Source organism: Glycine max, chromosome 2 (assembly GCF_000004515.6).
Source record: "Glycine max cultivar Williams 82 chromosome 2, Glycine_max_v4.0, whole genome shotgun sequence".
In the NCBI taxonomy this organism is placed as follows: domain Eukaryota; kingdom Viridiplantae; phylum Streptophyta; class Magnoliopsida; order Fabales; family Fabaceae; genus Glycine; species Glycine max.
The window spans coordinates 11,269,461-11,295,932 of NC_016089.4; the positions used below are offsets into that span (position 1 = coordinate 11,269,461).

Consider the following 26,472-nt stretch of genomic DNA (forward strand, 5'->3'; position numbering starts at 1 on the left):
AAAAACAAAATCAGAAAATTTAGGTGTAATTTTAAGAAACCTCAAGAGTTATCAATGTAATTTATTCTATTTTTTTTCCTTCAATAATTAATAAATTAATGAGGTGTCTTTTTTTATTATGCTGAATTAATGAGATGTCTAAGCATGCATAAACGTGTAGTTTCGTAATAGGGAGATATCACAGAGACAATAACGAAGGAAAAATAATGGTTAGTTATTTTATTCTCTCATTTTCAACAAATAATCATGTAGCACCGTAATAAACATTCCTATGATGAGTTGCTTTCAACGGTGCTGGTACTCCTCTTTTTATTTATTATAAAAAAAAAACATAGCACTTTATTCTTAACAAACCGTGAGGGTTGATGAAATCACCTGAAAAGATCAATAGATTACCATTTACCAATCATCATCACTAGGGTCGAGTTTGGAAACATGGTGATAAATAAAGCGATGCTATTGTGCTAGCTAGGTTACTTAAAGATGGCCACTGAAGAATACTATTCACTGAAAATAATTCAAATATCAGAAAGGTGTGTAATGTGTTTCTTTTCTTCTTTCTCTTTCACTGAGCCAACAATTAAAGTGAAACTCATTTAACATTTAAAAGAGTCAATATCAGTATATAATATAAGAGACATATGATATTAACAATATAAGGCTACTGCAGCAACAGTGCTTCTATCTTCCTCTAAATAGGGAAGGAGCATTCTTAATTAGTTCTATATATCACCAACTGATTTTCAATCTTCATACTTGTGCAACACATTGACTTAATGTCTTGCTCTCTCTTTGCACAAATTCAACAATTAGTTTGATAGTAGAATCTGGTCTTTCCAGATGAGGAAGATGTCCACAATTTGGTATTTGGCGTATAATTGCATCAGGTAATTCACAGTGGAGTCGCTGCAAAAGGTTCAAAAGTATAAACATCAGTTATTATATTAGCATGGAATATTGTTCCCTATAGCAGTCCAATAAAGTGAAACAAAGTAAGAGAGAATTATGCTTCCTGATCATGACTTTCCAGCATGTCAAGTAACATGTTATAAAAATAGTGTCACAAAGTGACTAACCACTGCAAACTTATTGCTGATGATGCGGTCATTTTCACCCCATATTATCAGTGTTTTCTGTTTTACCTGTTAAAAAAAAAAATCAAAACATCTTTTTGAGAAAGAAATAAAAAAAAATGGAATCTAAGGTGTGAATTGTCCATACAAATATGACTCAAAATATGGACTGTAAACAATGAGGCAAATAAGGAAATGAAACTTCTTTGCTCAAGACAAATGGATTTTCACATTTGTGCATATATAGGTGGATTAACCCATCCAATGGATTTTTCAAGTACACAAGTATGTTACATTACAACTAACTCATAAAATTGTTTAGCTTTCTATGCAAACTGATATCTCTGTCAAGCCCATTTTGCATTCCCATTGAATAAAGACATACTTTTACTTGTTTTCCTGGCAAAAACAGCTTTAAGTCTGGTCTGGCATGAGTCTAACTCGAATTAAAATAAAAATGATCATGCGAGCAAATTTCAACAGTGATCAAAATAATGCAGACAACCTTCTAAACAACCCAATGTATTTAGATGTAGAATTTAAATCCAACAAAGCTCAACTAATATTGACAATGGATAAATTTGCCTTACTGATTCCATATACTAATCCTTTAATCTAAAATTTACTGACAAAATTGTGATTGTAAAATTCATCATCATAAGCATTTTCCATACAATATATAAAGAATTCTGAGTGACAATTTGTAAGTCTGACGATGTGGAGCTTAAGCCCCATTCTTAATAAGCATTTTTCTTTCATTAATAACAAATTAACAATCACATAAAGAAAAATTGACTCATTCTAGGAGATTAAAGAATTAGTTATAGTACAAATTGAAGACATAAGACAGTTAATAAATATGAAGGATGCTTATGATTACAAATACAACTGTTGCTATTCTGCAAAGCCAACAGTGGCAAGTGAACAACAGCCAATCAGCACGGCACATGACTTAATAGTTAATAGAGAACTAAAAATTAAGATTGACCCTATAGCAGGTCAGGATAAAAGGGCACGAGGAACTGTCATGGTATCTCATGGAAAAATCAGAAGGTATGATGAGGATTCACATTTCAAAGTATTCATCTGTTTTAAAGGATTTCTCTAGTCCAAATGCCATAAAAATAACATAATAAATACAGCACTCATCAACAACTTGGAAGGCTTCATATACATACCTTTCCTATCAATGGAGAAACATTGTAACCACCACTTGTCATAAAATCCACAGTAGCATCATCCCACCAAGGCAAGAAACAATGCAAACGGCCCACCTATACAGATGATATGAAGACTGTTAGCACTCTTCATTCTTGCGACAATCAAAATCACAAAGTAGGAGAGGCCCATTGTATGAGCCTATGAAGGGCTTCTGTACATATCCTTGGACAGACATGAGATGCATAGACAAGATATGCTCCTAAATGGCTGTATGCCTATATCCAGTAAGAAAATGACTATTGAGAATTGAGATGCTATACATGAAATTCCTGTGAGATATTACCGAAACATGAAAACTCATCTTGTTTATTTATTCAAATTGAACAGTTTATCTTGCTTCGTTCAAGTTGAAGAGTTGTCTCGTTTCAATCCAATGGTTATAAATATAATGCTTCATACAACCTAGTTATAAACATCATTTGATTTGAGGAACATGTTGAGATTACTTTGTAGAAAAATTATTTTCCAAAAGAAGAGAAGATATATTATGCAGAGGAGCTTGTTAAACTTTTATTTTTGGGCTCTATATATAGAGCTACTAAAGTCTCTTACAAAATTCAATCCAAGTACTAACAACATCCTAATCTTAAAAACAAATTGATAATATATTTCAATCTAACCAATATCCTAATGATTTGAAACATAAAAAAAAAGTTAAAAAAAAAACTAAATTATTCAATTTCAAACAAAAGATATTTAGGCACATTTTTAATGCTGCCTTAATTAACAAATTCCTAAGAAACTAAATTATTCATTTTTAAATTAAAGATATTTAGGCATATTTTCAACACATGTTCCTACAATAATAGACATAAAATTGAATGATGTGATCATTCATGAAAGATAGATTAGAATAATGATTTGATGTGACTCTTCATGAATCATGAATAAACAAAAAATGTCTATGTATATCAAATAAAATTCTCCATACACAAGATACACTCCATTCACTCAATACACATAAATTCGTTTGGTTTTACCTTTGAGTAAATGAAAGAATTTTTTTTTTTTTTATCAATTTGTAGACATCATTTTGTCTTAGCTTGAATTTTGTGAATATAAATCATACTCAAGGGTCTTCATTATATCATAAAAGAAAATTCTCATCAACTCAACTTGTATCTAAGGTTTTGGTATTGGTGGGAGCAAATTAAGCCTAAAGAAAAGTGCTTATCCACGTCTTAAAGACATGATGCACAACTTTCCTTGTTATCTCTTTTTCTTCTACCCTTCAAAGATTCATTCCTACCAACAATTCCTGTGTAAAAGCATGGTTACAATTATTTTTCTTTGGTTCTTGCACAGGGATCACACAATAGACATGTAATCTTCAGCTCTTAACAGTGACAGGTGTCATAATAATAGTTGTTTGAATTTTCAGCCATGCTACACCAACCTAGTACAAAGTACTTGACCATGTGGTGTGGAGTTATCCAAGAGTGCATGTGCCAAATGGCCCATTATGAAGCAAAAAATGCATAAAAAATATGTACACCGGGTTACATAAATAAAACAGTAATTCTAGAATAAGGCAACTCACATTAGTCCAATCAAGGCTGGTGCTGAAGGAAATTTTTGTGAAGGTCAAATAGGTGGCATATAAGCGTAACGGAAGGCTCTTCAATAAATTAACCTGATGCAAAAGAATACCAGTAGTGAGTTGTAACTAGAGTAATTAAAATCCTCAACATCCTTATCCTCTCATTCTAATATCTCTCATAACAGTGATAGAAAGTTCAAGTGAAAGATCAATTTTCTATCTTAATTGGCTTATGAGATGGAACTTAGAAGGCATAATTACACCAACTGATGTAAGCCAAAAGAAAAAAAAATGCCATTTCCAAAAGTTAAATGTAATATTAAGAAATTTTATATGTACCAAAAAAAATGAACTTATTCAGCAAGGGAAACATTGCATAGAGAGAGATGGGATATTGTGTGATTTTCTAGATAATTGCCAGAAGTAATTTAGTAAGTTGGAGAGATATTCACCCCGGCATAGGCTACTGCTCTGGGTAAGGTTGCTAGCTTTCCAGTTCCCTCAGAATATACACTAGCACCAATCAGAACAAGCTTCTCCACCTGAAAAGATAAACTGCAAATAAATGACCACAGCACACCAGAGTCATTTGATGAAGAAATTTTATGTAAACTGGGCCATGGATGACATTTAGAAGTTAAATTGTTGGATGGCACATACAGCTTCTGGATAATTGACCGCAAAGTCAACGGCAACAGCAGAGCCAAGGCTTGGTCCAACCAATATAATTGGCCTTCTAATGTAAGACTTCCAAAACTGTTATAGATAAATCCAATTCAGCCTCAACACAGTGTCACAGTGTGCAACAATTGGAAGGAAACCAAAATAGATGTGGAAAGAAACTAAATAACTATTGAAGACATTCATTTCTTCAGAACATAGTTGATGAACAAGTCAAAGCCTATAATTTAACTGATCTGTTACTCCAATTCATACGGTTTGTTAATTAAGGGAAAATTCCTAGGGTGCATCTTATATGACTGTTATCCAACTTCACTTAATGACAACTAGTTTTAAAATGCAATCTAACATGCTATCAGAGCCTATAGTCCATCTCCATGAATCACCTATCCTAGTAGGCATTGCCTGTTCTGGCAGGCAAGGAGGGATGTTGAAAAGTCCTAGTGTCCTACATTGTCTGGCTCAATTCTAGGGTGAAGCTTATATATCTGTTAGGCAATTTCACTTTACTTAACGCCAATTGGTTTTAATATGGAATCTAACATCTAACATCTTATACTTGGTAAGATTCCAACTGAGTTTTCAGGTTTGACTATAATTTGGGGATACAATAGATACATTAATACATTAGTACCTGGTAGAAGTGATCACGCTTGGATACCACATCACAGGGAGGAAGTTTTCCTAATGGATAGAAGAAGAAAAAGAGAAGAAAACATGCTAAAAATCTCATGAACAAAGGGGAAAGTAATAACATACAATAGGAAAGGTAATAAAACAGACCTAAATCAGAGAAACCCCAACCAAGAATGTCAATGGCCCATGTCTCAATACCAGATTCCTCAAGCAATGGTAATACATATCTCCATTCTAGACATGAGCTGAAAAACAATGCAGTGTGAGATTCAAGGGTAACTTGAGCATAAAATGTAGAAATTAAATTAGTCTCTTGCATATTTTGAAGACCTGTCAAAACCATGTAGAAGAACAACTGGGGTTTCCTTGGTCTGCACCAGTGGTTTCACACAACTACTCATGATGGGATTTTCTGAGAACCTAACCTAATTGAGTCATATGGAATAAATCAGATACTAAAAAGCAGCAAAATATGAATGTGAGATTGCCCTATGCTTTGCTTTGTCCACTGTCAAGGGACCATAATGGATGATCACAATCACAAGTGCACAACTAAAACAAACTTTGCAAGTGATCAAGCTTAAATAGCTTGGAAGACTTGTTGGTACTCTAATCAGATTTGGCAGATAAACTGCATTATGGTGGAACAAACAATGAAACTGAATTCATGAATGGAACATTTCTTATGAGCTCAGTGCCCAAAAGACACATAAATATGTTTTCTGAATTCTGAAGCTTTTGATTGGTTGTGAAAACCTATCCTAAATAGTTAGGTGGTAGGAGAAAAATCTGCATTAAGTTACGACTAGTTTTAAACAGAGGAATTCAGAGATCATAACAAGTGAAGTGAAGACCTTTCCTCTAATGGAAAATGTTTTTATTAATCGTGTATAATAACATCACCGACCAAGGTATCACAGTCGATCCAACGACATCACACAATAAATTATGCAAAAAAAAAAAAATCTAGAGGCACAAATATTTCTAATCATAGTTAAGAACTCCAGAGAACTGTGTCAAAGGACCCACAACAATTATTAATTAATCATAAATATTATTAAAAACTTCAAACAACAACACAATAATAGCCTACCAATCATTTGGGACCAAATCCAAATCACAAACCCTACTTGACTTCTCAAACAAAATCTCATATCCAAAAAGCTGACCCAAACTATACCCTTCTTATATTAAAATAAAAATAAAAAACAAATAAAGCTTGAGTCTAACAGAAGAGACTAGTTTCTCACTAATTTTTTTGAATTCTCCTGAAAGAGGTGTACATATTTAAAATGGAACAGTGTCTCTAACAGGATTACAGAAAGTTGTAGGAGAGCTAAAAAACTTAAAAAATAAAAGCCTTTCAAGTTTCAACACTATGGTTTACAAAAGTCTTAAATAACTGGCTTTCCCAGAAACACAGATTTACACCCCAAAAGTAAAAATAAAGTGAATAAATAAAAATACAGCCACCTTTAATTTAAATCAACTATAGATTCACGGACCCTTCTCACTTTACACAACGTAGATGCAAAGAAAAGTGTAATTGTGGTATGATGCAGAGGAACAAACGAAGAAACAGTGAAATTGAAGAAACTAAAAAAGACAAATAATTTACAGGCACGGGTAGCCTCTGAATGCGCAAGGCGAATTTTCTGGCAAAAGGGTCTTGAATGGTGTGAAGTTCTCTGGGGAGAAATGAAGGGAAGCCATCGGCATCAGCAGAAGCAACCCTGAAAGAAGTGAGCTTGGAGGTGCATCTGAGGGGCAATGCAGCAGAAGAGCCAATGGACAGAGAAAAAACCATGTTCATTCAGCAAGGAAGAGAGAGAGAGAGAGAGAGAGAGAGAGAAACGGAGGATGCGTTTGTCCTTTGTCGTGTCTTAGATCACACAGTGAGAGAGAAGCGATTTGTGTCAGACATGCAGAGTTTCTTTCTTTCTTTCTGGTGTGGCGAGTACTTAACGCATAGGAGAGACTATAGAGACGTGTTTGAAGGTGGTGAGACTCGTGTGGGTGTGTTTATACTTTATAGCTATAGCTAGTCCTTCATTTCCCACCTTTTTTTTTTCTCCTTTTCTTTTCTTTTCAGATCCTCCTTCTTCTTCTACTGTCAACTCTACATCAATGTACAGCAGTGCCTGCTCAATGGTATTAATTGGTACTATTGTCTAGTAAACTAACTCCCATCTACCCCATTGCTCTTCAAATATTTCTCTTGTCTATATTTATTTAATGGCAGGTGATGTAAGATAACTTGGCTCATATTGTGTTTATATAAGGTAACTTTTTAATTTGTGAAATGACAAGTGTTGTGTGTGCAGCTGCTTTTGTATAGAAGATATAAATAGAAAAAAGTGAAAAAAATAGTGCAATGTTCGGTGTTCAAAAATTTACTAAATTATTAATTTAGTTCCTTGATTATTTTTAAATACTTAATTAGGTTTATTTATTTTTTAGCGTTCCAATCATGTCAATTAAAAAAAAAATTCAATCAAATCGTCTATGTCCAATTGAATTGATGTCATTACGAATTCGTATGATTTTTATACAGAAATAATGATCTTTTTAATCCCGATTATTTATAATGTATAACACAAAAAAGAAGATATCTTAATTTTTTAATTTTTATTCGACATGTGCAACTTATCTTTTTGCCACCTTTATTTTTAGAATTTGAACTTATTGTCCCTAATTTTCCGGTCATTGTCAAATTTTATTTTTTTATTTACAAGTTATGTTTCCTTTTTCAACTCACTAAGTACTTTTATACTTTATTCAACTATGTATTTTATTTCATCTAATGTTTTATTTTTATGATGATCATGATTTTAAATTATGGTCTATAGTCACAGTTACGACTAGAATTCAATTTTTTCATCTTTGCAATTACCTCACAATCACAATTATGATTATGTCAACCACAAATTTTCACGATATCAAAAATTACAGCAAAACTGTAATCCTCTAAAAAAAATTACAATTGTGATTGTAACTACAACCACTATTATCTATAACTAATAATAATAGTTTATTTTAAATAAAATGTTCGAACTCCTATAAATCTTAGATTCAGCACTAAAGACAAGATATATTTTTTAAATTATCAACTAATTTCTTTGGTAAAAAAAATCAAAATAAGAATGTATTGTAATAGGATAGGACTAGAGAAAACAAATGTATAAGTATACGAATACTTTAATTTTACCATTTGTATATTTTTTGGTTTGGTAGTATACTATATTTTGCCATTTATAATTGTAGAATGTAGTAATTGAATAACCAATTAGTTATAGTAAAGTTAGATGATCCCTGTTTTTTTTAGAAGCACCATGTGGTGGTGTCAGAGAAAAATAAGATACAAGAAAAATAAAATGTCATGCAGGGGATCCAAGTCACGTAAATATGTTTATTCAAAATCCTTTTTTAATTTATCATGTTATAAGAATTTTTTTTGGTGGAAATGTTATAGGAAGTTTTAATTTAGTGACTAACAAAAAAACTTGAAAATTAAAAATATGTAACTCAAGTAAATATATATGAAAGATAAATGAAAAGTTAACTAAAAATGATTTTAAAAATAGAAAAATTGTATGAAAAATCAATAAAAACTTTTATACAATATCTAAATAAATCTATAGATGAATTGATAAACAGTTTAAAATTCAGTTAAATTAAATATGAAATTAAAAATTATAATCTACATCATATGTTTGCACAAATAACTATTGAGGAAAAGAATTATATAATAACATTTTTATGTGATACCCCCGATATGATCAGTAATATTTAAAAATGATAGTGTCGCAGACAACATTATTTTTCATTTCGTCAAAGATATTTTTCCGGTACGAACTTATATGTATCTTTCTTGAAAAGTAATTCTACTATAATCGTCAAAGATTACTAAATTGTCAGTGTGAAATATAATTATATATAGTACGGCTTAAGTTAATGCAAAGATATGGACAAAAATATAGATAGAGAAGGTATCGATGTATTAATTAGGGGTGCCAATTAAAAAATAGTCAAAATAAATCAATTAATAGGAACAGCCCACTATTATTTTATTTATTTTAAACAGAGACTTTTTTAAATATTATATTCATTTAAAAATAAATACTGAACATGTGTTTGATAATTGCGATAATGAAATATATGTACATGTGAGTTCACCCTTTTTCTACATTAGTGTGGAGTAATTTTATAGTTTTGGAAAATTATTATGGAAATTTTCTCATATAATAGTTTGATAAATGATATAGGTATGAATATAAGAGAAAGTAAGTTATGTATTAATAAAGTAAAATAATTTTAATTGTTATTTAATTATAATTAATTTTGTATGATAAATTTATTAATTTTTGTGATAATTTCTTTAAAAATTATATCCACAATCATTTATAATTAGATAATAATATAAAATATTTTATAATCTATACATGATCATTAAACTCATAAAATAAAATCGAAATTATTAGCTTTTCATTATCATATTATCTATTTTTCCATCTCATCTTACTTTATCATCTGTCATAGGAAAATTTTGTGAGAGTTTAAAATTGATTTAAAACTCAAAGATGAGTTTTGTAAGACTGTAAATCAATCATGTTATTCGTACTTTAATAAGAACTTCACGATTTCATGTTCCCAGTCAAGTCTTTTATAGCATTTCCATTTGTGTTCGTGTTTTAGTTATGAATGAAATACCATAGCAGGTTCTGTTTCTTCAAAAAAACTATCATATCATGTGCTTAATAGAGGAGGTCCCCTAGCTACCAGCCATTCCCTCTATTGTTAGTTGATGTGCAGGCCTCGAGCCAAACTTTTTCCCCTCTTCAATAATATAAGCCCAATACTTTTCCTAAAAATATTATTTTTTTTCATCCTAATTTACTGACTACTATTTTATTCTCCAATTTAACATTTTTATTTTATTTTTCCTTCTACGTGTAATCTATTTGTTAAACTAACGACAAAAAAATATATAGGATACGAAAAATACCAAGCCATTCAATATAGAAAATAAATAAGTTTCACCAAAAAAATAGCAAATAAATAAATTCTAAAATTTCTCCTTATTTGCTGCTTAACTTTTTTCTCTTATAAAATCTTAAAGTCTTCTATGTTTAGTCATTTTCAATTGCCTTGAGATTGATGCAGCTAATGCTGAAAAGTCAAATATATCTTCCAAGTTGTTTACAACTTACAAGTTCAATTTTTCTCAATTTTTGCGTGCTTTAATACAACTTCAAAAGTCTCTCCTACCTAGTTGTACTGGGATGATAGCACACACGACAAATTAAAGGCATTGTACTTATATATTTATAACAAAATTATAAATTTGGTCCCTTAATTTTTTAATTTCGATTTTAGCCCCCCTTTAAAATTATCGACACATTTAGTCTTTCTTTTATATTCAATCATGCAATCTTGATCTCCCAGCTTAGATTTGGACATTGACCGTTAGCAACTTACGTTGACTGAGACATGCTAACGTCTGAGGAGTTTGCCAAAGGGTGCGTGATTTTTAACCCAGTAACATTTTTACCCCAACCCTTGAATGGTAATATCAAAAATATTTTTGTATATTCTCCCTGAAAATCCCAAATTAGAATCGCGAACCCTAAGGCAATCTCATGTGCATGAGGTGTTGTTGTTGATTGTTGACGGTGGTGTTCAGGTGCGTGAGGTATTGCTATTGATTGTCATAGGGAGATGAAAGTGCCTTTTGTTTGCAAGTAAGTTAGGTTATTTTATTGAAATTTTCTTTATATTATAATGGCGGATAGCTGTGGTCTCTTTGTGGGGTTTGTTTGTTGATGTGATCCACAGAGTGTTTTCTAGTGTCAATTTTTGTTCAGGTTTTGGGGTCAACGAGGTGTTTAGTGCTTTTTTGTTGTTGTTGTAGTAGTCTCTTATGTCTTCGTTGGTGGGGTAGTCCCGATTTTGTCTTCCACGGGATGTGTGTTATTTTTTTTTTTTATCAAAAACCCTTCATTGGTTATCATTTCACCTGGAAACATGAATGATGCTTCTGCCAGTGATGAGGAGAGCTCCTGGAAGACCAAAGAAAGCAAAGAACAAGAAAAATGATGAGTCTAGGAACAACTTCAAGCTGCCAAGACAGTCAAAATCAGTTGTTTGTAAAAAATGTTAAAAAATTGGTCACAACAAAAGGACATGTAAAGGAAAGACAATGGCAGATAAGAACATTCCAAAAGGGGGTAATAAGGTAATTTGCCTTTAATATGTGTTTTTCATTGCATTTAACAGAGTTTGTGACTTTAATCATTCTTATAATATTTTTGTTCAATATTAACAGAACTTGAAGAGACAAACAACATCTCCCACCAGTGTTGTGACAAAGAAACACAAGAATGTTTCATGTACAAGTGGGACCACATCTACAAGAATTCAAGGAGGTGACAGTACCAATCAAACACAAGAATCACGAATCAGTTAAGGGAGTCGACAATGAGGACTTAGGCATAAATGGATTATCTGTTTAAGTTTTTAGGATGCAGAACTTATATATTTTCTGGCTCTGTTCAATGAGGCTTTGTAATGCACTATTTATCTAATTAATTATTCAATTTATGTTTAAGTAACTGTTTAAAGAGGCTATCTAATTAATTATTCAGTTTATGTTCAAGTAACTGTTTAAAGAGGCTATGTAATGCACTCTTGTATAATTATGTTTTGTTGTTTAGTTCAAGTTACTGCTTTGTTTAGTTCAGGTTTCTATCTTTATTTTGTTCTTAAAATTCAAGTTAAGTCTATGTTTTCTAGTGAAAACAAACCATTAACGAGTGGGCAGAGTACAAAAAATCAACTTATCACCATTTGTCCAATTTGTCCAATTAAACTTTTGTAAGTTGTTTTTAACTTATCACCATTTGTACAAAAAACCAACTGCACAAACCACTAATGAAACACAATTTGTCAAATTTCAATGAAAACAAATTTCAAAGTTGAATACCAAATCAATACCAAACTTCAAAACCAATGAAATCTTCTTTCATTAACATAATTCAGCAATTACATTGGGCAAAGTACAAAAAACCAACTTATCACTATTACTTTCAAACTAAACCATTACAGTGGGCAGATTACAAAAAACCAAATTACCACCAATAAATCACATTCCCTTGCAACATAATAAAAACACCAGCAAGCAAACACATACCCAAGAAAAAACCAATCCAATTCCTAAAAAAATTTCCTTCATCTTCATGTCACTGATTTTGGTTTGCAAATCCTTTTCCCTCAAGTTCAATTCATCAACCTTCTTCATCAATGTTACAATGATCCTCTTCTGTCGACTGTTTGCAATTGGATCGTGCCACTCAAAATAATTACACTATTTCCTACCTATAACCTACATGCCTAAAATAAACAAAAATAATCAACAAATCAACCATAACATAACCCACGATATACATTATTCCTTACCTTGTATAGACCACAACCATAAAAACGCCTCCTTGGATTATCCTCAATCCATGATGTCACCAGTGGAGCCTCTACATTACACAAACACATCACGTGACTTTGAGGATTCGAGGTGTACGACGAGGAACTCCTTTCCATGGGAACGACATTGACGACGACATGCTTCAGGCGATGACCATGTCTTTCAACCACCACCTCTAACACCCAAATAGGATTACACTCTTGCTTCTAAAAACCAACCAGGCGATGATGACGAGGCAAAAAGCTTACAGGTTTGGGATTTCCACAACCCAGAAGGTTAGCGATTTGCCTTGAAGAAACAAACTAGGCAGCGACGAACAAGAAACGAACCTAGAAGGGTGCTTAAGGGGTTGCGATTGCCCGCGAAATCATGCGACAACTTGGAGGTCACCTTGAAGAATCCATAAGCTTGGTGGTTGCCATTGGGCGCGGAACGTTTTAGGGATTTTGTGATAAGAGGCTTTTAGGTATTTTGATTAGGTTTTAGGGTTACTGTAAAATTGTTTTTACCAAACTCAGCAAAAAATCGTGCACCCTTTGACGGACTTCTTAGACATTGACACGTGTCAGTCAATGTAAGTTGCTAACGGTCAAGATTCAAATCTGGACTGGGAGACCAAGATTGTGTGAATGGTTATAAAAGGAGGATTAAATGCATCAATAATTTTAAAGGGAGACCAAAATCGAAATTGGAGACAACTAGGGGAACCAAATTTGTAATTTTGCCTATATTTATTTATATGTATTCAAGTGAACCTTCAAGTATTCACGCATGTAAGACGAAGTTCAATTGACAATAGAGGACTACCTATTGATCCAGTATCTCAATTTTCAACTTCCCTAGACCCTTACAACTTTAGGTGCAAGGGAAAACAATATTTGGATTTTTTTGTGTTTTTACATTTAAGAAATATTCCGAACATACTCTATCACATACTCTTTTAAACATACCTTTTCTTATTTTGATAATTTATTGAAAATAACAAAATTTATGGAAATTATATATACAATGATTACAAAATTCAAATTTAGAATTACAGTTTTTGTTAGTTCTAAAAGTGTGTTTTAAAATTTTCTTCTCAGTTTGTAAATGAATTTGGATTATTTGTTTCCTAGAGACTTTAACTTTTACATTCTAAATTTGTAAATTTATATATCTCTCTCTAAAAAGTTTTACAAAATTTATGAATGAAAAAAACCATGCAACTTGATTCCAAATTAAAAAATAATAATTTTTTCCAATAAAATAAACAATAGATAACATGAATTTTTGTTGTTTATTCATTAGAAAAACATTTCTCTCTCTCTTTCTCTCTCTCTCTCTCTATATATATATATATATGCATGCTAGTATTTCAAACAGCAAAAATAGTATCACCAAGACTTGCATGATTACATAACTTTTTTTTGTTGCTTGAAAACATATGAGTCATAAATAGTCCACTACACACCTCTCACCCCCATAATCCCACCTTTTTGTCGGGAAAAATTTCTCTCCATTTAGCGTAATCTTTCAGTAAGAGAGATATAAACACAAATTTTGTGGGCATCACATGTAACCGGAGAGAATCTCAATCTCCTTTGTCATCTTTATCTTTTTATTTTTGAACGATCAAACTAATGCTACATTAGTTGCCATCAACCCTTCATTTTGGTAAGTAGACATATTCCTCTTTCAAAGTACTAAGAGAAAAGAGGCAATGATTACCGTTCACACTGGATCACTATTAATTGATTGTACCAAAATGGAATTAGAACTATTGTGATTTTCCCCCCTCAATCTACACAATTTCTCTCCAAATAATTTTCAATCTACACTACTTAATTTAATTTTCAAAATATACTTTTTTTAGTTAAGAAGTCAGCTTGGGTCAACCCAACTTCCCACCTGGATTTTTTTTGAAATATTATTTTATTAAATTTAATTAATTTTTTTATATTATTTAATTTTAAAAAATGATAATATTTTTGGTTTAATAATTTATTTATATCAAAATACATCATACATAAAATACATGAATAATACTATTTGCCTAAAGAAAAGCTGAAGATGAAGGTATGCTGGGATAATTTTGTCTATTATGGTCTTGATGTCGGAAATTTTCACATTTTTTATGGTATTCCGTTCAATTTATTCGTCTACTTCAGTGAGAATGCGATTTGAAACCGAACGACCTTTTGCACTTCTCATTCTCTTTGGATTAAGATCTCACTAATCTCCTTTCGTATTCTTACCACATTGTGGAAGTAAACTTGTCGTAGACATGCAATATGTTCTATAAAGTAAATAGCAACGACACATAGTTCATGAGATCAATATTGACAGATTTACAGGCAGCCGCCATTATGTGAGAACACAATAAATGTTTAGCCTAATATTCACCACAATTACAATTCTGGGATTCTAACATGACCCTAAACCTTCCAGGGGTTGGGCCTCTATTACAATAAATGTATGGTTGTGTTTGTCAAATTGTGCGTATTTGATTCCTGTTGACCGCTATTTATACGAGTTCAAAATACTACGAGCTGAAGTTAATCATTGCCTGAGTTTGTCAACCTCTAATAGCAAAAAAATTTATGGTCTACGTCTCCTCAACCAACGATGACACCGACAAATATCTTGTGCCTTTGAACATGGAATTGATTGATTCCAACAAATTTGTAATCATATGTCCCCAACGTTTTCCCTCATCGAAATATTGTACCCAATATTTTTTGGGTAACTAATCAAGTCATTCAATTGCACTTAGCTTATTCATAGAGATATCCCCAAGATATTGTCCGTGCATCTTTTCCATGCATGTGTGCGATTGTACCCTGTAAATATTCAATCAATTTAATATGTTATGAAATTTGAATTAAAATATAGTTTAATGAAAAAATAAAATATTAAAGATTCTCACTAACCTGCATGAGTGATTTCTTCAAATATTTGTAGTTCGGGTTACCGCAAAGGAAATTTTGTACAATTTGGCGCATGCAGAAGAAATGGGATGTGTCCTCAATCCATAAGTTACTTGGGTTGTTGTAAGCAATTATGATCGAAGGTTGTCTATCTGAAATGAGAGAAACGCTACTTTATAGGGTAACATGCCTTCTTAAATTCTTTAGAAAGAACCTTCACACTGAAGTTGTCATCTCCCTCTCTACAATGGTGTAGGCAATCAAGAAGATATGGCTAACATCATCTTATACTCAAACGAGGTTGGTAATATGGGGATGATCCGTGTGTAATTGTTTTTGCTTTGAGGTTTTTCCGTGGTGTGTTATGTCAGTGTTCAGTTTTAACATTATATCATTATGAGTTTGCATTGCCTACTTTGTTCCCTTGTTGTGGTTTGTAGTACTTATTTTAATTAATGAAATAAATAATTTGTTTCAGTTTATGTTAACAATGAAAACAAGAAATGACAACTTCCTAAAATCTAGACACTTGAAATTGATTAAGTCTATGCGAATTAATCAAGTTTCTATTATTTATAGAAAACTAACATTGAATTGGTAACTCACAATTTAAATTTAAAGTCTGAAAGTAATAATGGATGTCTAGTGCATCATTTAGCAGAATAAAATGACATTCGAAATTGACAACACCTTGCAATTTACCCAAATCTCTAAAAAAACAATAGTTGCTTCACCGACAAAATTGACATTGAATTGACAACTCACAATTTATATTTAAAGTCTGAAAACAACAATAATGGACTGGCACAGCAGGTAGAAGGATAAAATCACAGTCGATTATGCACTATATCGATAAAAGCAAAATTGGAATAATGAAATGTCTCAATCAACATTGGATTCCAGACAAGTCTCTATCAAAAAGACAATTCTAACCTTATGAGAATCCAATACGCATCAATGGGGAAAATATTCAAACAACTATAAATAACACAAAACACCCTCAATACAACCACACACTTCCACACAATATACCTTCACAGATGAAATTCAATATTATGACATTCTTAGGGGAAACAAGCGCTCAAACCATTGCTAACTCAAAATTAGCATTCATTTTTCCAAATGGATAAATTAATCACAATCAAACTGGTGTTTATTTTCAATGTCATACTCCAATACCAATGTGAGTTCCTAATGAGTGTTCTTTCGAGACACTAAAGAGTAGAATGCACAACACCATTTGGCTAACCAATGACCAATTTATGCATAAAATATACTACCGATAATCATCCATAGATGCAGAACAATAATCTTTTTTCATTGTCTGCAATTGAAAAATGATGATGATGTTTGCTCAATGTTAATGTGTAATGAGCAATACCCACTTGTTGGCCCTATAAAATTATTATGTACCATCAACATAACACCCGATGGTATACTCAACCTACTTCGATCCACCATCACTCCCACTCATGATGCAATATTGTATTATAATGACAAGTGGAAGATACCATGACACGACGAATTTTTGGGTTACGCCTTCACGAGAACAAACCCAATAAGATCTTAAATTCCTTCATGATGCAACATCGAAACACTTAAGGATATCATCAAGCAAGTTGCACCTCTAGGGGTTCCCCCTTATGGAATTCACAAATCATAAGTGGTCAGACAATTATTCTTTCGACAGCCAGGTCATACAAAATATTTAGAAAAATCAATCAAATATGAAATAGCAGAGTTAAAAAATGGTGAAGACGTGTTATAGGTGTAAGTAGAATCCAACTACTGGAAGCGTTTTTTCCAATAGAAATTTTAGTTATTTTTAGCAAACTAGTAACCCAACCAGCCCTAATAATTGATCAACATGTTGCAATAACCAATGCAAATGTTGCACATGATGAACAACTCACGAGAATGATTCAAATGGAAAAAGACATGTCCGCAACTCGTGAGAATAATTCAAATGGAAGAAAACATGTTCGTTGCGCAATATCTTTCAAACTATGATTAGTTTTGTTATTTTCGTGTTTCAATTGTTATTGTTAGTATGTTCCATTATTTTCTTTTTATTATGTTCTGTTTATTATGTTTTTGTCTCTCTAATAGTTAGTATTTTCCTTTATTTGAGTATTTTAATTTTTTTATATAACATAACTGAGATGTGTTAACTATATATTCATTGTGTTTTTAATCAATCTATTTTTTAATCACTTTGCCTTTTTTTATTTATTTTAAGACTATTGCTAAATTATTAAACAAAAAATATTATTATTATTTTACATTAAATAATATAAACAAAAAATTTAATTTAATTTAATAAAATAATATTTAAAAAAACTCAAATGAAAAGTTCAGTTGGCCCAATCCGACTTCTTAACTAAAAAAAGTGTATTTGAGAAATTAAATTAGAAAGTAGTATATATTGAAAATTATTTAAAGAAAAGTATTGTAGATTGAAAAAAAAAATTATTGTGACAGCATTAGGTAACGTTACTTTACTATGCATAGCTTCCATCAGGTTTTGTTAGGCAAATTGACCAAATGGGGTTAATTTTACAAACTATTTTTCAAAAAGGGTCTCTTTTGAAACTAATTCTAGAAGGGGTCTTTTTTTTAAGGCATTCCGCCAAGGAGGCTAGCGAAACACGGTCGGGATGCAACACGTGGCGGATTCGTCAATGCCACTAGCGAGACAGGGCTCCGCCAGGTTGACTAGCGATATAGCTGGTACACGTGGCCGCAGGCACAGTGTATTTCACCATTCCGAATGGCGAAATACTTTCAGTACGAAAAATTAATTGAACTTGAAACAGTTGTAACTTTTGATAGGAATTTGTCGGGGATTCCTCCTTCAATTTCGAGCATTTTGACATATTATGAGCCTCAAACGGACATTCCTATCAAAAGTTACAACCGTTTCAAGTTCAATTAATTTTTCGTAGCGAAAGTATTTCGTCATTCGTAATAGCAAAATACACTGTGTCTGTTGCCACGTGTACCAGTTGTATCACCAGTCAACCTGACGAAACCCTGTCTCCCTAGTGGCATTGACGAAGCCACCACGTGTCGTGTCCCGACCGTGTTTCGCCAGCCTCCTTGACGAAATGTCTTTAAAGAAAATATCCCCTTTGAAATTAGTTTCAAAAGAAATCCTTTTTGAGAAATAGTTTGTAAAATTAACCGCATTTGGTTAATTTGTCGTTTTGTTACCGGTGACTTTAACTAATTAACTAGTTATAAATAGTAGAAGAAACATTAGCTAGTAGATTCACAGTAGCATGGAGAACATCAAATCTATGTTTTACTTTATTTTTCCAATTGGTTTCCCTCCAAAATTCCAACGTATTCCAAAGATGAATCGAGGAAAAAGGCACCAAGCACTTGGGCACGATATCAGATATATAAAAGGATATTGTGTTGAATTAAGAGCAACAAGAAGAAATATTTTAAGAAAAATAAAAAGACGAAAATCACATTTTAATCTATATTTAATTCAGATTTTTTTTTTACATAACCTAATTTAGGTGTTGTTTTTTCTTGAAACCCAACATGACCTGTACTATTTACCCTAATTGGAAGCCTTTTTTCGATTTTTTTCTCCACGTACAAGAATATTTTCTGTCTTTGATTTTTTTTTTGGTCAATAATTTTTTTTTTTGTCTTTGATATGGTTACATCTATAATTTTGAAAGCATAGAATAAGACAACAACTAAACAATAAAATAAAGTCAGTAAAAACATTGGATATATATATGTCTATATATATATATATATATATATATATATATATATTATGGTACAAATTTTCATTTTGAAAGTCCAAATATATACAAAAAACAAAAACATAAAAGCATTTCAATAACAATATATCAACTATGCTCCCTGCTTTTATTTCTTCTTCAACACCCTTTTCTTAATAGCTTTTTTTTTTCTTCTCTTATTCACGCCAATGAACAATGAGAATTTTTCTCCCTTTGCACTAGGAAATCTATAAACAACTTGTAGTGTGTTGTCCAATTATTCCTTGGCAGTGCTGGTTCTTTGCCCTGATGATGCCATTAGCACAGCAACAGCCACAATAAACATAAACAACATACTCCCTAGCAGTATATATGTTCTTCTTGATGATTTTCTGTACTCCCCAAACAGAACCACGCCCCAAAAAGTGCTTACAAGTGGAAGTGCCTGTTTGATCAACACACATTATTCAAATGGTGAAATGATTCAATAATTTATTGAACACACAGAAGTCACATATTCATTAAATTTTGTGGTATTTGGCTTGGTTTTTACTTTTCATTTTCAGTTGTTACATTTACATTTACAATTAACCAAGTGCTACCTAGTTTTAAGGTCATTTGATGTTTTGTTAATTTTATCATTTCCTTTACAAATTCTTAATTCAGGAAACAAAGTAAAAGTAAAGTGATATTCTGTAATTATCAGTGAAAAACTGAAAATATATCCACTAAACACCAATTTAAGAAAACATGTGTCAATAAATGACAAGTAATGTATCCCACAATTGTTATCATTTTCAGATGTTTTCAATACTTGTAATATTATGATGTTATACAAAAAAGTTCATGCCATCAATATCCTTTAAGAGTTTAATGTTAATGTACAACATAACTATTTATGATTAAATGAGAATAAAATATATTTTTAGTCCATATAGTTTTGTTGAATTTTGTGTTTAGTTTCTGAACTTTCACATAGTATAATTTAGTCCTTGAACTTTAAAAAAACATGTTTTTAGTCCCTAAACTTACTCTCCCGTTTCTACATTTTTTAACGTCTGGTTGTGATGAGGGATTAAAAACACATCTTTTGTAAAGTTTAGGGACTAAATTGCACCATATGAAAGTTCAGGAATTAAAAGTAAAATTCAACGAAAGGATTATAAACATATTTTACCCATTAAATAGCCGATGTAAACAACCATTACAATGTTAGTGCATTCAAATTAAATTCTTTTTCTAATCGAAGTAATAAAACTAACCTGGACTGCATCTGCTGCTGCATATCCTGCAGCTTGACCACCCATAAATTGGAGACCATTCCCAAACCCACAAAGCAAACCAGCCAACATGGCCCAGACTCTGCCATCTGAGTCCGCCAAATAAGCCTTAAATGATGACTTGGGTAGGTTTAGGACAGGGTGGTAGAGGAAGGTGATGTTTAGAATCATGGCAATAACAAAACAAGAGACTGAAAAATAGAAGAAGGCAGTATAAACTGTCAAATGGGGAACCCCTTTTCTCAACGTATTCCATTGGTCATTTGTTGCTATGTTGAATGCTGGTGAGAACATAGAGAAGCAAAGTCCAGCAAAGAAAGTTAGAAACAATCCAATCAAAGTGCTCTTTCCAAAAACCTGCAGCAGAATTCAAGTGTGAGATATAATCATTTCAGATTAAGGCCAAGGATTTGCCAAACAAGCTTGATTAATAGAATGCATGTTCAAGTCATCATCCAATTACACATTAAATATATTATTATAAAGAGAAATACTAGCAACACTCTTTTTGACACTTTCTTTATGATACTTTATGTGATTAGTTGAAATTTATAGTCACCTGCCTTAATAGCTCTTTTTTCCTCAAGCTCCATGAGGAAAACTGCAGTTCCTGCTTCAACATTGTCTGCAGAACTACTTCCACCCTCGAGGTCTTTTGATTTAACTACAATAATAAATAAATATTGAAGAGGTAGAATAAGTTGACATGTTATCAAACACAACAATCTCACATATTGAACCACGTGAGAGCTTCTTACCTATATCTCCATCCTTCAAAGAGCTGCTGGCCAAAAAAAAAATGTTGCAGATAGAATTAGCAACACTACCAAATTTAGATAGCAAAAGAAGACAGCATCAAAATCCAATACAATCATTGACATAATATGTGTGCTAGAATCCAATAGCAAGGTATGAGACTTGAATCCCATATAGGAAGTATGGGATTCTAGTGAGGGATTTATAAGAACTTTGGCTCCTCCAACTACAACTGCTAGCTTTTGTGGTGTGATTCTTCCAAGGTTCTTATTAATTTGATACAGCATATAACTTAACCAGTTGTATGCTAATACTCCTACGAAGAACTATTAACAATGGTATTTACGAATTCATTAAAAAAGGGGGGATAGGAAAAAAAGTCCCCACTAGAGCAAGTTGTAGACTTGTTTGTTCTTCTGAAACAATTGACTTAATAAATTTAGCTAATTTATATGATAGTTAAGATAGTTCCCAAACGCATTTGCCTGATTTTTTGTTTCCAAACGGAGCCTAAACAAGGAAGAACATACCCCTCCCTAGAAAAAATAAAATGAAAGAAAAACATACAGGGTCAAAAGCAAGTTGGCAATAATAATAGGGAATCAGTGAGGGGCAGCAAGCATAAATTTAACACTATACCCAATACTCATATCTCAATATAACTATATAAGCAAACAACACATACGTGTCTCCATTTTTATAATCACCGGTGAAATTGTTGAGCTTTGCTTTATTATCAGCAGCATTAGATGAATGAACAGCAGAACCTAGAAAAACTGCAATCAGAAAGCAACCAACTCCTGGGAAAAGGATCTCAGCTTTGTTGATTTTGTCATCCAAAAAGTAATTCAAGGTTGTGCCTGTTACAATTGGAACAAAGATAGTTCTAGAATTCAGTACCGGAGCAAGCTGAAAATCACCACAAAAGTCAAAACTTATTAGTACATAGCCTATGCATACTCACATCCTTGCATAGTTGCATGACATGTTCATCCATGTCATTGAGTGTATATTTTCTTTAGCATTCATTTTATGTGTTTTAATTTTTCTTTGCATAGTTATTTAATTATATTTGCAAAGATATTTACCTAGCCAAATGGCTTCATCTTCATGTGATTTATATAGCGGATCTCACTTAGTTAGATAAGACTTCGTTTTTTTGTAACCATGTTATTGGCGCAAAATATTTACTAATTTTGTCAATAACCATCTTCACCAGCAAACCAGATTGATTACCTTTAATAAAATCTCTCTTTTCAATTACAATTTTTTATTTGCAAGGTTCAAAACCTTGCTCAAGTGGGATAAGACTTTAATTTTGTTGTTATAGTTATTGAATTATTTTGCAGTGGTTATAGTCATTGAAATACCTATGACAACAGTTATGCTTGCCGTGATCACTTCAGTAACCGATAGCCCAACAAAAGCAAATGCATATTGGCAGGACAGATTCCCAAGGCTAAGGAACAAACCACCCCCCATTGCGAAAAGAACGGAGGGCCAGTTATCCTGCACATAACAACTTAGTTAAGCAGATTGATAAACAAATTGAAAGAATACAAGAAAAGAAAACAATTACATATAAAGTTCAAAGCTAAACATTCTTTTAACTGTATAGTTTCAAAGATAATTAAAATTAAACTCAGTACACACTACTGGAATTTAAATGTCTGGGATATTGAACAAAATACTCTAAAACTTTCCTAGATTTCACTAATTATTCCTCATGTTCCCTATGGTTAAAAAAATGGCAAACGCTGACCAGAGTCCTTGAGTCATTAGTTAAAGAACTAAAAGGAGAAATAAAATTTTGGAATGTGCAAATCTACTATGTCTATGACTTTTTTATACTCTCCTATAATTTATATAATAAATACTTTTTTTTAATTCCTTAATTAATGTCGTAAGGACACTGGTTAGGAAGATCCAAAACAAAATTACCTGTTTTGTTTTTTCAGTTTTTAAAAAGGACGAGTATTTATACAAAACAGAATGAAGGATTGAGGAAAATCAGGTACAGACAGCGAAGGAGGGTGTTTGACGGTTTATTACCCTTTATTTGTTGAAATTTGTAAAGCTTACATATTAAGAGACTTGGAGCCATTTTGATTTTATGGAACCATTACCAATTTACCAATAACATCATTAAGAAATATAATTCATAACCTGATAAAATCATTTTACCACAACCTGGAACCTCAAAGAAATTCCCTCTTCAAATATTACTATTCCAGTGATGATTCTTAGATTTCTAGTATTCAGACAGACAACAGACATAACTTGTAGCTTATTGATGATAGTGACATACTAGCATGTAACTCTTCAATCCATTTAATTTGTCATGAATGATTTTTCTAAAATCACACTTTCCGATATAACATATCAACTACTCTCTTCTAAATTCACACACAAAAAAAAAAAAATCTACTCTCTTCTAACCATTTAGTTTGTCATGATTGTTTTTGTTTAAAAAATCACACTTTCCGAGATATCATCTACAGATGCCTCGAGAAGGGATCAAGATGAGCCTCACATGATTTATAAAATATTATCACTGGTCCTAAAAAATATACTATAACTTATTTTTTATATATAGGACCAGAAGTAGTATTTTCTTTTATTTAGGGTTTTTTTTACCAGCTTTTATTTGGGGTTAAACGTGTCTTATTATGTCTTTAATCTCTCAATTTTCAGACAAAATTAGTCTTACTTCATATATTTTAAAAACAATGGAGACCAAAATCATCATTTTTAAAGTACAAAGACTAAAACCAAACAGATTTTACCTTTTATTTTATGATGATAACAACTGCAAAACAGAATGAATGACCCCCATACCTGAGCAAGTTGAACTAAGAAATTTGGCTGATCATGTGTGCCCTTGCCTATCCCACCAAGTGTAAAAGCAATGAGTAAAGCAGCCAAGAAATTGGTGATTGAGTAATCAAGGTAGGTATGCTGAGGAAGACGACCACGCCTCTCTAACATAGTCAAAAGAGCAGGCCATGTCCCCAAGAAGAAAAGAGACAAGAACATGCATGCTATGGCACCTCCTTTGCTCTCCAGCATATACATTTTCAACCCAGTAGTGCACAAAATGCTCTCAGATAGTGAAGGAGCCAAGGAGCAAAGACCAGAGAACTCCTGAAAGTACAATAATTACTAATACTTCAGAAAATTACAAAATTATGAACTATTGCTAGAGTGTCAAAAGCAATATAAGGACCCCATAAAAAGTTCATCCACACAAAAGGGGTTAGAAATCCATGCAGCATGATAAAGGAAAAGGTGAATCTCTTGAAACAGTTAGAAAATCACAATCCAAAGCAAAGGCAAAAGTGTGCACAACTGCTTAAAAATTACTTTTAATAAAGAAAAACTCATTGGATAGGGGTGAAAAAGAGAAACATTATCTACATACAAACAACGAATAGGGGGTGAATAAGGTTTGAATCCTAGCTAGGAAAGATGTCTACATTTAGCGTCGACTGACAACAGTGTATCAGACAGGATTGCCTCCTAAAGAAAATACGTGTGGTGATTGGTGAAACAAAAAAAAACTACACAGAAACACATGGAAAAGAACAGAAAATAGAGATTGATTATCATAGCTAGAATCCATGATAAGTCAATGAAACCTTAATAAGTCACCTGATCCTCTTCACTGATATGAAGAAAGGGGTGACCAGCTAAAGACAAGTATATATAATTGAATTAAAATTCAGTTTTTTTTTTATTAACCATAAAGTACCCCAAATGGGATAATAGGAAGAAAAAAAATCATCTTCACAAAGTCAAGCATGGAAATACACATTGAATGGCAGAGAACTGAGAAAGAATTCCAGGTACCTTGGAAGCCATAGATCAGAAAACAAAGAGGAAGTCAGCAATAATAAAAGTCAAAAGATAAAAGCCTTTGTGGTAGCTAATGATGAATTAAATAAAAACCTCAGAGCCTCAAATAGTGAATATAAATCTACCCAGTTGCTTGTAGCCACACACAAAAAGTAACAGTGGGGGCCATATGATAAACAAATGTTTGAAACCTTTGAAGCACCAAAGTGGCCAAAACTTCCACGCAAAATGATTTCAAAATCTCCAAAAAACTGTTGGTGTGGAGAAGATTTCTACCTCTGCTGATCTGCATTATTGGAAGTACTTGATTTAAGAAAAAGTACAGAGAATAAAAACAAAACAGAAAAAGTAAGAGAGAAAGTGTTAATGAATGGTTCAGTGACACCTACCAATGAAAAACGGCTACAATGATGCAAACTTTGAATTGTGATTTCTATGAGTTTCACTTCATTGGAGGCAACACCATTCAACTGGAATCTTCACATAGGATTCTAACTTTTTGTTGATAATGTCAATTAGTAATTGATTTTTTATTTGTTTTAATTGGATGAACAAGAATCTATTATTTTTCTATGCTTTTTATTTTCGTAATTTCCAAAAGGAACAGGTCAGCTAACAATAATTAGTGCATGGAATGATTAGAGATACTTTCTCGCCACCGTATCTTTTCGATTCCATTCGAATCTTGGATTTTAAAACATCTTATGTAGTACTATTAATGAATGTTAATTAAGATTTTTTATGTTATTAAGATGGCAAGTGATTAATGTTCATATATGAATTCAAGTATCTAATGAATTTTTTATTGTTAATTAATTACAAAATACCTTACATTTAATTTTTTATAGAAATCTATTTCTATAAAGAAAATTGACTGTAGTACATTAATATAAAATGCTATATTTATTAGATGTAATATATAACCAAAATGAATAATATTATTAAATATCAGGTATCAAAATAAAAGTATTATTAAATATCATAATCATTAATTATAGCATATTTTACAAGTATGGTTTTTCATGATGATATGAAAAAATAGAGATCAAGTCACTCGAGGAAGTAATTGTGTAGAATTACATTTTGTCAATAACCTTTTAAACATAGTAAAATTTACCAATATAACCGTTAAATATTATTATTTTAAAAAAATATACTATTTTTCACAATTATTTTATGAGAATGTTAATTTTTTATATTTGGTATGGAAATTTTAAAAATCATTTTCCAAAATCTAGAATTCTCATAAATAATTTTTAATTATGTTTCCCACTGAAACTTCTCTATGGGAAGGATAGAAATTC

At 31.9% G+C, this 26,472-nt stretch overlaps 2 protein-coding genes across 8 annotated transcripts; both read right to left on the bottom strand.

Annotated features, from left to right (window-relative positions):
• Positions 1–281: 281 nt before the first annotated feature.
• Positions 282–7,173, bottom strand: LOC100800197 (2-hydroxy-6-oxononadienedioate/2-hydroxy-6-oxononatrienedioate hydrolase-like). Of its 2 annotated transcripts, none has more exons than NM_001254393.3 (10): positions 6,770–7,173; positions 5,482–5,576; positions 5,299–5,396; positions 5,150–5,199; positions 4,495–4,590; positions 4,287–4,376; positions 3,835–3,927; positions 2,252–2,347; positions 1,077–1,142; positions 282–906 (listed from the first exon to the last, which is right to left on the bottom strand). In NM_001254393.3, the coding sequence occupies exons 1-10, from the start codon at positions 6,962–6,964 to the stop codon at positions 751–753; spliced, it is 1,035 nt and encodes a 344-aa protein (NP_001241322.1). In that variant the 5' UTR covers positions 6,965–7,173; the 3' UTR covers positions 282–750. The 2 variants fall into 2 exon arrangements, with proteins under 2 accessions (NP_001241322.1, XP_014618963.1); XM_014763477.3 differs by having other exon boundaries at positions 581–906; positions 5,482–5,571; positions 6,770–6,900.
• A 12,092-nt stretch (positions 7,174–19,265) lies between these two features.
• LOC100801814 (probable ureide permease A3) lies at positions 19,266–25,572 on the bottom strand. Of its 6 annotated transcripts, XM_006574877.4 has the most exons (9): positions 25,558–25,572; positions 25,360–25,454; positions 24,152–24,457; positions 22,684–22,822; positions 21,999–22,173; positions 21,316–21,341; positions 21,121–21,221; positions 20,540–20,914; positions 19,266–19,722 (listed from the first exon to the last, which is right to left on the bottom strand). In XM_006574877.4, the coding sequence occupies exons 3-9, from the start codon at positions 24,386–24,388 to the stop codon at positions 19,555–19,557; spliced, it is 1,221 nt and encodes a 406-aa protein (XP_006574940.1). In that variant the 5' UTR covers positions 24,389–24,457; positions 25,360–25,454; positions 25,558–25,572; the 3' UTR covers positions 19,266–19,554. The 6 variants fall into 6 exon arrangements, with proteins under 6 accessions (XP_006574940.1, XP_006574941.1, XP_003518768.1 ...); XM_006574878.4 differs by lacking the exon at positions 25,558–25,572 and having other exon boundaries at positions 25,262–25,411; XM_003518720.4 differs by lacking the exons at positions 25,360–25,454; positions 25,558–25,572 and adding an exon at positions 25,163–25,303 and having other exon boundaries at positions 21,316–21,338.
• Positions 25,573–26,472: the final 900 nt, after the last annotated feature.

Bases quoted from the DNA above. Each gene is read 5' to 3' on its own strand.
- LOC100800197 (NM_001254393.3), bottom strand. From the start codon at position 6,964: ATGAACATGGTTTTTTCTCTGTCCATTGGCTCTTCTGCTGCATTGCCC. The intron at 4,591-5,149 runs GTACTAATGTAT...TATCTATAACAG, and splicing joins AGCGTGATCACTTCTACCAG to TTTTGGAAGTCTTACATTAG. The intron at 2,348-3,834 runs GTGAGTTGCCTT...TCATCTGTATAG, and splicing joins CCAGCCTTGATTGGACTAAT to GTGGGCCGTTTGCATTGTTT.
- LOC100801814 (XM_006574876.3), bottom strand. The intron at 22,823-24,151 runs GTATGGGGGTCA...TGTTATGTGCAG, and splicing joins TCTTAGTTCAACTTGCTCAG to GATAACTGGCCCTCCGTTCT. The intron at 21,342-21,998 runs GTATGTGTTGTT...TTTTTTGGCCAG, and splicing joins GATTATAAAAATGGAGACAC to CAGCTCTTTGAAGGATGGAG.